General features: G+C 40.9%; 1 protein-coding gene across 1 annotated transcript in view; it reads right to left on the bottom strand.

The window, feature by feature from the left end:
• Positions 1-6,534: 6,534 nt before the first annotated feature.
• LOC311129310 (regulator of nonsense transcripts 3A-like) overlaps positions 6,535-11,929 on the bottom strand; it is a gene marked incomplete at both ends in the record, with an annotated part of 47,848 nt that continues 42,453 nt past the window's right edge. The window contains 6 exons of the mRNA XM_084161590.1: positions 6,535-6,633; positions 7,208-7,502; positions 9,782-9,915; positions 10,170-10,325; positions 10,431-10,486; positions 10,588-10,698. Coding sequence (XP_084017716.1) covers positions 6,535-6,633; positions 7,208-7,502; positions 9,782-9,915; positions 10,170-10,325; positions 10,431-10,486; positions 10,588-10,698 — 851 coding nt within the window. The remainder of the gene's footprint in view (positions 6,634-7,207; positions 7,503-9,781; positions 9,916-10,169; positions 10,326-10,430; positions 10,487-10,587; positions 10,699-11,929) is intronic.

The raw sequence follows: 11,929 nt of genomic DNA, 5'->3' as shown, positions 1-11,929 counted from the left end.
GATGAGGCCGACTTTTTGACCAAAATTATCCTATTTACAATTTGTAGTCAATTTCGGAGTTTACGCATTTTTGGATAATTGACATTTAAGGTTAAAGGTAAACTTCTCTGGTTTTAAATGTCCGATGTAGCATCGAAATGAGTCAGAAACATTCATTCTAATCTGAGTTGTTTGTGTTCTGCCCGCCATCGGTTGAGACGTCTTTGTTGTAGTAATTGGAAGTAAACATTTCAATCAAATTTACAGTGCCTTCAGAAAGTATTCATACCCCTTGACTTATTCCACATGTTGTTGTGTTACAGCCTGAATTTAAAACGTATTAAATATATTTATTTTTCACCCATCTACACACAATGCCCTATAATGACAAAGTGAAAACGTTTTTAGAAATGTTATCAAATGTATTGAAAATGAAATACAGAAATCTCATTTACATACAGTGCCGTGAAAAAGTATTTTGAGACTGAATGTTATCAGATCTTCAACCAAAACGTAATATTAGATAAAGGGAACCTGAGTTTACGAATAAAAAATAAATAAAAAACCTATTTTATTTATTTAATTAACAAAGGTATGCAACACCCAATTCCCCTGTGTAAAAAAGTAATTGCCTCGTTACACTCAATAACCAGTTGCGCCACCTTTAGCTGCAATGACTGCAAGCAAATGCTTCATGTAGTTGTTGATCAGTCTCTCACATCACTGTGATGGAATTTAGACCCACTCTTGCATGCCGAACTGCTTTAACTCAGCAACAAGTCCTTAGGGTTTAGGACTTGAAACTGCTCGTTTCAAGTCCTGCCACAACATCACAATTGGGATTAGGTCTGGACATTGACAAGGCCATTCCAAAACGTCAAATGTTTTGCTTTTTAACCATCTTGCTGCATGACCCAGCTGTGTTTCAGCTTCAGCTCACAGACAGATGGCCTGACATTGTCCTGTATAATTATCTGATACAGAGCAGAATTCATGGTTCCTTCTATTAAGGCAAGTCATCCAGGTCCTGAGGCAGCAAAGCATCTCCAAACCATCAAACCATCACACTACCACCACCATGCTTGACCATTGGTATGAGGTTCTTACTGTGGAATGCAGTATTTGTTTTTCGCCAGACATAATGGGACCCATCTCGTCCAAAAAGTTGACTCAAGTTTGCCAAAAAGCACCTGGAAGCACCTGGATGATCATGAAGACTCATGGAAGAATGTTCTATTGACAGATGAGTCAAAAGTATAACATTTTGGATGACTGTGTCTGGTGGAAAGCAGACAACCAGGTTGTGCACCTTGGTGTTCCTGCTGGTCTACTTCTTCGGCATGGTGCCATCTGGTGGGTGGTGCTCTCGCTCACCTGGTTCCTGGCGGCGGGCATGAAGTGGGGCAACGAGGCGATCGCTGGGTACTCGCAGTACTTCCACCTGGCCGCCTGGCTGGTGTCCAGCGTCAAGACCATCGATGTGCTGGCCCTGAGTGCCGCAGACGGAGACCCTGTGGCAGGAATATGCTACGTGGGCAACCAGAGCGTGGAGAGCCTGCGGGGCTTTGTGCTTGCTCCCCTAGTGGTCTACCTCTTCACAGGCTCCCTCTTCCTCCTAGTGGGGTTTGTATCATTGTTCCGCATCCGCAGTGTCATCAAGCAGGGGGGGACCAAGACAGACAAGCTGGAGAAGCTGATGTTAAGGCTGGGCCTCTTTATAGTCCTCTACACGGTCCCTGCCGCGGTGGTGGTGACCTGTCTGGTGTACGAGCAGCACCTTAGGCCCCAGTGGGACACAGGACTTTCCTGCTCCTGCCAGGCTGAGAGACAGAGGCTAGTCCTAGGGCCAGACCACGCCATCTTCATGCTCAAGTACTGGTGGTGGGGATCACCTCAAGGGTGTGGGTGTGGTCGGGGAACATCCTGGAGTCGTGGAGGAGGTGTTGTTCATGTCCCTGCTGGGGCCACAAACCCTCCAGCGCGTCAGTGTACAGCGAGGCCAGCACATCCCTCACGACACACACTGGGCTGCTCCGCTTGCAGTCTGAGCACAAGTCCCTGTCGCACCACAAAAAGTCCATTAGCAATATACAGTATGAGTCAAACAGACATAGTGGTTCCTCTCCCTCACTTGTTGGTGTTGAGTTCAGCCTGTCCATTTGGTGATGGTAAATCACTGCTTAAACATATTGGAAATGGACAGTGTCCATCATAACATGTTAAGACTGGCAATGTATTATGTGCAATGGACACAGTCCATTAGCAATATATTACAATGGGCATTTACCATCACGAATTGGACATGCTGTTACATTGCTGAAATGCCCAATGGTCTGGCTTGTTGAACTCGGGATGGCCTAGCAGTGATAGTGGTTCCTCTCCCTCGCTCGTTGGTGTTGATTTCAGCCTGTCCATTTGGTGATGGTAAATCACTGCTTAAACATATTGGAAATGGACAGTGTCCATTTGCCATATGCAATATTGCCAGCGCCAATATGTTATAATGGACATATTGGCACTGGCAATACATCATATGGCAAACGGACACTGTCCATTAGCAATATGTTACAATAGGCATTTACCATCACAAATTGGAAATGTAGTTAAAGGGTTTAAACTAATAAAGTCCACTACTGGGACACTCTACTGTACACATACAATTCAAATGTGCTGTCCTTTGACTGTTTATGATGATGTTAAGCAATGAGATGGCTGACTTGATTGCTGTCCAATTGCAATATGTTACAATGGCATTTGCCCTATGATATAATTGCAAGTTCATACTTCCCATTTAGGATATGAAGGGGACCATGTACTCTATTTATATTGATATCTGTAGAGCTACTGGTGACCCTGAACATGTGGCAAAAGGATCTTTGCAAATTGCATGCACGGAAGCAACGTTAGAGCATACCCTGTAAACCAATGTTATCCTAAGGGAGAAACTTGGATGGGTCAAACTACATGAACTGCCGAGCGCAGCTACAATAACTATGTGAATTGTCCACTCCAAACCTTCCCCGATGACCCCAGTCAAAAACTGCGTGTCTCTGCGTGATCCAGAGGCCGTAATATGTGAAAAGCATGTTGAAATCACTACTAGTAAGGCTTCATTCCGGGCCTACTTTTTTGCACAGTTGCTGCGGTCAGATCAAACGAGCTACGGTCAAGTGGGGCACATTGTTGAACTTGGAACGGCCTAGCAGTGATAGTGGTTCCTCTCCCTTGCTCGTTGGTATTGATTTCAGCATGTCCATTTGGTGATGGTAAATCCCTGTTTAAACATATTGGAAATGGACAGTGTCCATTTGCCATGTGATATATTGCCAGTGCCAATATGTCCAGTATAACATATTGGCGCTAGCAATATATCATATGGCAAGTGGACACTGTCCATTAACAATATATTACAATGGGCATTTACCATCACAAATTGGACATGCAGTTAAAGGGTTTAAACTAATAAAGTCCACTACTGGGACACTCTACTGTACAAATACAATTCATATGTGCTGTCCTTTGATTGTTTATGATGATTTTAAGCAATGATATGGCTGAATTGATTGCTGTCCAATTGCAATATGTTACAATGGCATTTGCCCTATGATATATTGCAAGTTCATACTTCCCATTTTGGATCTGAAGGGGACCATGTACTCTATTTATATTGATATCTGTAGAGCTACCGGTGACCCTGAACACGTGGTAAAAGGAACTTTGCAAATTCCAACCATCCAAGAACAGTTTGGTGACGAACAATGCCTTTTCCAGCATGATGGAGCACCTTGCCATAAGGCAAAAGTGATAACTAAGTGGCTCAGGGAACAAAACATCAACATTTTTGGTCCTTGGCCAGGAAACTCCCCAGACGTTAATCCCATTGAGAACTTGTGGTCGATCCTCAAGAGGCGGGTGGACAAACAAAAACACACAAATTCTGACAAACTCCAAGCATTGATTATGCAAGAATGGGCTGCCATCAGTCAGGATGTGGCCCAGAAGTTAATTGACAGCATGCCAGGGCGGATTGCAGAGGTCTTGAAAAAGAAGAGTCAACACTGCACATATTGACTCTTTGCATAAACGTAATGTAATTGTCAATAAAAGCCTTTGACACTTATGGAATGTAGTTATACTTCAGTATACCATAGTAACATCTGACAAAAATATCTCATAACACTGAAGCAGCGAACTTTGTGAAGACCAATACCTGTGTCATTCTCAAAACTTTTGACCACGACTGTACATGCAACTTATGTGACTTGTTAAGCACATTTTTACATCTGAACTTATTTAGGCTTGTCATTACAAAGGGGTTGAATACCTATTGACTCAAGACATTTCAGCTTTCCATTTTTAATTGATTTGAGAGAAAAAATATTGAAAAACATAATTCCACTTTGACATTATGGGGTATTGTATGTAATCCATTTCAAATTAAGGCTGTAACACAACAACATGTGTAAAAATTCATGTGGTGTGAATACTATCTGAAGGCAATGCACAACCACATAGGCTGATAAATAGTCTCAGATTTTTCTTTTGATTATTTAATTACCCTACATCATGTTATTTCAAGTTATCCCTTTGTTAAAAAATATGCCTAAATTGGGCATGCCTATAAGTGGGGCAATTTGAAAGCATCTAGGGCCAATGTTAACTTTGTTTGTGTTCAATGAAAATGATAGAACTTTCAAAAGTGATTTGATGCCACTGTGCCACAGCGATTTAGAGTTGTTAAAATGGGAGTGACGAGTGTGTTCATATAACGGTAATATTTTTACAAAAATCCCCTTTTAACAACAATCAGAATAAAACATTTAAAAAAAGGTTATGCATGCCAACATATTAGCAAAGAATTAAGAGTAGGCAAAGTGATCGTATCAGGTGAATATTATATCAAATGTTTTACGATTGCAACATTAGATGTACAGTCACATTCACAGTGGTTGTCTGAAGCGTGCACAGCAGGCAATGCTTCATCGCGATTGGTTATTCCCCATCATTTGCAATCGTAAATCACTATTTTTCCTTTGCGGTACCTCAAATTGTCGTGATCACCAGCTGAGATAAACTTTTATGACTTGATTTTACTCCTGGCTCACGTCTTTGTCTTAACATCATCCTAAAACCTACTCTGAGATGGGAGTTTTTCTGAGATGCTTTGGGGAGACTGGCCAGGGACTAGGCTTAATCTCTGTCCGGGAAACCATCCCTAAGAGTGCTATAAAGTAAGTGAATAACATTCATACTGATAGGGGACAAAAATCTAATGCAACATGTCTCTTGGAGTTTACTGTAAGTGGCTGATAATGTTTTTTGTGCCTGTTCTGTACAGTACAATATATTTATTTTAATAATTGAGAAAGGGAGTGTCTACACTGAGTGTACAAAACATTTAGAACACCTGCTCTTTCCATGACAAACTAACGAGGTGAATACAGGTGAAAGCTAGGATCCCTTAATGATGTCACTTGTTAAATCCACTTCAATCAGTGTAGAGGAAGGGGAGGAGACAGATGAAATAAGGATTTTTAAGCCTTGAGACAATTGAGACATGGATTGTGTATGGGTGCCATTCAGAGGGTGAATGGGCAAGACAAAATAGTTAAGTGCCTTTTGAACAGGGTATGGTAGTAGGTGCCAGGGGCACTGGTTTGTGTTAAGAACTGCAACGCTGCTGGGTTTTTCACGCTCAACAGTTTCCCGTGTGTATCAAGAATGGTCCATCACCCAAAGAACATCCAGCCAACTTGACACAACTGTGGGAAGCATTGGAGTCAACATGAGCCAGCATCCCTGTGGAACGCTTTCCATGCCCCGATGAATTAAGGCTGTTAAAAGGAGGTGGGGATTCAACTCAATATTAGGAAGGTGTTTTTAATGTTTTGTACACTCAGTGTATATTAATTTATATTTATGTCGTTGATAATGGAGCCTCCAAAAGATGTGGTGTGATGCTTTCACTTCTTTCAGTAGTAAAGCAACTGGGTCATTACACAAATGTAGCATTGTAACATTATCATAAAGAGCAAAGAGAATTATCAAATTGCAGAATTTTGGCACTTTATTCATATTGAAAATCTGATTTACTGAATTTTCCAACTTCATTTAATATAACTGGCTTTTTAAAGTCAAAATTGGTGCACAATTTCTATTTAAAATGTCAAAGGGACTAGTAAGACTAGCAGTCCATTGGCTGGTAACCTCACACAGTATAGAAAAGCTAGGTGTACTAGCAGATTTTCAAATAGTATTTTTTTATTCTTTATCTGCTCTTAATTGAGCTTGCCTGGTGCAATACATTACTCCCAAAAGTGCAAACCCTGCCCATCTGGCATTCCAGGCAGGCTCAACCAAACACCAAAAGGTATTTGAAAGGCAGCAAATACTATTTGAACCAAGATATGCCACCTATGTAGAAAGGACCAAAGGGTAGAAGAGTAGCTGTACATCTGTACTTTGGTGCACCCTCCTACTACCTTGTGTGCCCCCCCTCATCCCCCATGTAGAAAGGCTGGCTGTACCTTGGCTGGTGGTGGAAAGGCTAGCTGACTATACCTTGTTTGGCAGAGGTCCTCCTATCTGGTGTGGCCCCTCTGACTGGGACGTCCCTCTGTCCTGATAGGCTAACACAGACTGAGAGACACAGGCCTCGATCAATGGGAGTTACATGCAAATATGTAATATTATGTCAAGGTATTTGTTATGTGAGTTTGTATGTATGTGTGCTCTTATGTGTAGTGCATATATATGTACTGCAATTCTCACCGTTTTTAACACAATGTAGGATGACTGTACATATGATAATCTTAAACTGTAAATCTATCATCTCGTGGACAATAAAGTTATATTGAAATAAAAATGTCTCCACTGCACTGTAACAGTATAGCACTGTCTGTTTGCACAGCTGATGAAACACAGACTAGGGTATACAAGCAGTGTGACAAGCAGCTGGAAATGTGTGTGGTGGGGTTGTATCGTAAAAAAAAACAGAATATATCACAACAACGTAAAACCACCTTTGTTTACTTGAAAATATTTCAATCAGTATAATGACAGGTTGAAATCCTCAAAGAATTCCAAAGGAATCAAACCTTGCAACAATACTTGCTGCATGGTACTTACAGGAATAATTACACAGTAATAATGCGTAACCTACTTTATATTATCATTGTTCTTTAAATAAAAATCAACCACAAAAAAACAACCTACCTCTCTTGCTCACCTTGTCGCTCACCTTGTTCCAGACACGGTCCTTCCTGCTACCGCCAATGTCCTCTCTGTCCTCCTTGTCGCCCGTGTTGGGGCAGTAGGAGTAGGAGCTGTGGTGGTGGCCATCTTTCTTGGCCCGGTCTTGGCAGTAGCCTTTACCCCACTTGGTCTCCTCCTTGCACCGCATGAACTTGTCGAACTCGTAGTGGTGGCGCTGTCGTTTTCTCTCCTCGTCTTTTCTTCTGTGGTCTTTGTCTCTCTGCCTGCAGCCATGCTCTCTCTGTTCCTTATCGCTCTCCATCGGAACCCTAGTGGCAGGAAAGGGAAGCACAGTTAGACTGGTTATGACTAGGGCTGTGGCGATCATGAAAGTTTGTCCACTGGTTATTGTCATGCAATAATTGACCGTTAATTAACATAAACAAGTTTAGCATCTCCAGGCCTCCACGCATACAAGCTGCCTTAAAGCCGCTGATGTGCGCCTTTGGAACATCTACATTTAAAAAGTTGAATAAATCAATTTAATATACACTATAACAATAAATACATTATATATTTTTATTCAGGTCTAAAGAAACATTATGATATACATAAAATGTATTTTATCTATATGCTCCATGCCATAGGCTGTAGGCGTCTTCATTTAGCTGACAAGATATGCTCATCAGTCCCGTGCCATTATTTTGTATGATTTTATAGTAAGAAGAATATAATTGAACTCTGCTGAATAAAATAGAAGGGATATTTTTCCCATTCCGGAGCAAGTGCGCATATGAAGTGGCTATGTTGAGCGTAAAAGTGATCATTTGAAACAGGTCCTATACACTAGATTTAGAGTTACTTGGCAACTTTAGTTGTGAATAATACAATCTTAGAATGTCTTAGAAATCAAAACATATATGGGTTGCATGATGCGACTATAGGCTATTGATGATTTGAGAAAGTCGGAAAAAAAGCTTGCACTCTGTTCCTTGCCTCAGGTTGCACAGCTGTTCTCTCATCAAGTGATCATATATTCACCAATCAGACTATTCTCAATTTAATCTTGTCTTTACTAATATGTCAAATTAGTCTCGATTTAGAATGGCCCGTAATCAAACGGGCAGGGGCCCGGGGGAAAAAAAAGACGTCATCCGCACTCGAATAGCAAATGGAGGTCCGCTTTTCAATGATGTCGGATAGGCTACTTCGGTTACTTCGGTTTTATAGGGGAGCTGTGCTTAATATGAGCAGCTGAGAAATAAATATAAGAACACTTATTTCACTCCACACATCAACTACTGTTTGAGGAGCATGTTCTCGCTACACAACAGGTGATTTTCCGCCCAAACTCTGTATGCCATGGACTCCAACCCTGTTCCTGCAGCTACCCAGTGCTTAATTTGGGAAACCAAGTGAAATCTGTTCGGGAACATCGATTGTAACATGTTTTCGCAACTGAACATATTTCACTAAACTGTTGACACCCCCTTTGCACGCTTGAGAAAGGAATTAAGGAGAGAGAGGAGCAGATGGAAACAATTGGTGGTGAGATATTCTGTAGCTAAAGGTAATATGTCGGCCTATTAATTATGAAAATATAAAAAAATCACCAGAACTGTAAGCCACCCTGCACAATCAATGAACCAACAGCATCGCCTAGTTGTATACATTCTCTCCTAGACTCGTGGATAGAAATTTTGGAGCGTAGCATACGGTAACCCAGTCCATCCAGTTTGCATAATAATACATTCTACACAATTACTCAAATGTAATTGTGGAGTAGGCCTATAGGCTAGACCAATTATGTACCAAAGACAACTTAAATCAGTTTTTTTTAATGTTTTTCTGCGATGCGTAATATGCAGTAGGCTATGTATTGTATAACAGCACAATCATAATTTTTATTCAGGTTTTTTTTTCCGGGCTTGGGCTTATAAGCCTATGCATAAGCTCTAATAGAAGGCATTGTCCATTTTGTTGTGTTAGGCTTTGAAACAACATCCACAATGACCGACCATGTTTTACACTCAGTTTCAACCTGCTTTTGAACTTTTTTCATCACAGTGAGGCGAGTTTTAAAAGCATGATACTGTTTTGATGAAAAGTGTTTGATGTGATTTTTGATTGCATTTGCATTGATGTCAGAGTGATTAGAGGGACAATAGAGCCCTGAGTACCAGGCCATTTAGCGACCTAATGTTCATTAGGGTACTACCAACACATATCCTGAGAGGAGATTCCCGTAACTCAAGGGTCACGTGCAATTTTACTGCGGTCATGACTCAGGACTGCCAGTGTGACTGTAATAAGGTCACCGCAACAGCCCTAGTTATGACACTGGAGGGTTGTGGTATCAGCTTATGACCAGGCCCTGGCTATAAACATTGGTTTTGTCACATAAAGCTGTAAAGGCTCCAGGTGGGTCAAGGCCAAATTTGGCATCCCACTGTGATAAGGATAGAAAACTCACAGTAAGGCATATAAAACATCCCGTCCTTTACCACTAGCTAACTCCAACTTGGGTTTGTCATAACTGAGAAAAACAAAGCATCGGAGACTGATATAAAACAAAAACATCACAAATAGTGCAGTAAAAGCTCCTTACTTGTCCTTGGTTTCCTTTGACTTCATGTGTCCACTGGGTTTGTCCCACTTGGCCCTCTCTGTGTCCCCACTGTCTCCTTTGTCCTTGAGCCTGTCGGAGTCCACGTCATCGTCCCGGTCACTCTTCTTCAGGAGCTGAGGCAAGCCCAAAATACACTTACTATCCAACAACTACCAACAGTTATTAACAAAACACAGTCACTAACTATAAAATCTCTTGACACAGCCTTAACTCTGGGTGGCAAGATTACTGTCTATCTGACTAATAGTTACAACTAACAAAATCCAGCTCACGAAGGGCTTCCTAAAAGCTTTCATTTGGTGAATGTGCATATACCACTCAAAATGTTCTTTGATTTGAACTTTGTGTCAACAGAACCAGTGACCACCTTGATCTTTATCTCCTTCTCTGATAGTTTCTTCTGTTTATCCGCCTCGCGTTTGCGCCTCTCCTCCTCCCTCCTCTTCCTCTTCTCCTCCTCCCTCAGGCGTTTCTTCTCCAGCTCCCTGCATCGCCGCTCCTCTCTCTTCTCCTCTCTTATCCTCTACAGAAAAATGGCACCTTATTGTGAGAGTTGATCTACATCTGGATAGAAGTCCACAAAGGGCAACTATAAATGGATTATTTTTCACTGTTACATTACTCTTACCTGCTTCTCAAGTTTCTTATTCTTGATGTACTCCCGAAGAGGTGTTGTTCTTTTGGCTGAAATTGAATCACATATAATGCAAAGTCAGATTGATTGACTGCCTGACTTATTGGTTGATAGACAGACTGACTGACTGATTTTCTGCTTGATCCAGTACCTATGAGTTTCTTTGTCTTGGCCTCTATCTCTCCCAGCAGGGTTTCAGGGTTGGCCATGGACTTCTCCTCGTCACAGGAGTAGCTCTCCAGAAACCGCCGGTACTCCAGGTCTGTAAGGGGGAGAAGGGTACGGATGAGTGTTATGATGTCATTTCATAGTGTTGTGGGAACCAGGTTAACTTTAGTAGATAAGTGATTCTGGGTGCCGCACAGTCTGAATATTAAGGACTCCATTATGTCGAGGGAGCTTACTGAGGTTTATCTTAGAATGATTGATGGACATGATATACTGACTTGGGGTACAAGGTAATAACATCAAAGAAGGGAGTGCCCACTGATGGTTAACTGATTTTGTTGAAGAAACGTGTAACATGATGTACTGTATATAAACTGAGAGGTTTTCTTTGTCTGGTAGTTAGGATGACAAGAGGCAAAGCACGCGCCTTTTGTTAGACGAACCCGGTACCGAATCTATTAAATATTTGTATGAACTCTCCATCTAAGTGTTAAATATCTTCTTGCATCATGAATTACTTGATACCCGAGAAACTCATCATAACAGATTGGCGTCTGAACGAACAGGATGCAGTTTACAGCCAAACTAACAGGTAAGCATACTTTTTTTTTTTTTTATTATGTCAAAATCTGCTTATCTGTGGTAAAGCTGAGCTGTAACGAACATTTAAAATCAATATTTTAAAGGGAAAAAATGAGTGGTATTGAATTATGTAAAGGGATGTAAGGGGAATATCAAATTAGACAATGACATGGTGCTATGATTCGAAACAGGGTGTGTTAAGAGTACAAAGACAAAAAAAGAATACAGGAGTGGGTGTAGGACTTAAAGAGATGTGTTGTATCATCATGAAATAAGTATTCTGATGTGTAGTATCATCATGGAGTAAGTCATGAAAAAAGCATTGAGATGTGTAGTGTCATCATGAAATTAGTCATGAAATAAGTATTGAGATGTGTTGTATCATCATGAAATAAGTCATGAAATAAGCATTGAGATGTGTTGTATCATCATGAAATGAATCATGATATAAGTATTCTGATGTGTAGTATCATCGTGGAATAAGTCATGAAATAAGCATTGAGATGTGTTGTATCATCATTTGAATACCTTGGTAAAGAGAGAGAATTAAAGAAATAGGTTATGGACCTCTGATGTGTTGTATCATCATTAGATTTGAATACCTTGGTTAGGAGAGAATACGTTTTTTTGTGAGAGACTCAGGGCAGATACAAGTGAACCTGTTGAATCATAGCACCAAAGACAAAATAGGCAAACTAAATTTTAAATAAAGATCAAGGTGGGGATTTGATGCAAGTATTTGA

This window comes from Coregonus lavaretus, assembly GCF_964263955.1.
Source record: "Coregonus lavaretus genome assembly, chromosome: 5".
Taxonomy (NCBI): Eukaryota; Metazoa; Chordata; class Actinopteri; order Salmoniformes; family Salmonidae; genus Coregonus; species Coregonus lavaretus.
Note: the sequence above shows the minus strand (reverse complement) of the source record. Positions and strands in the feature narration are given on the sequence as shown.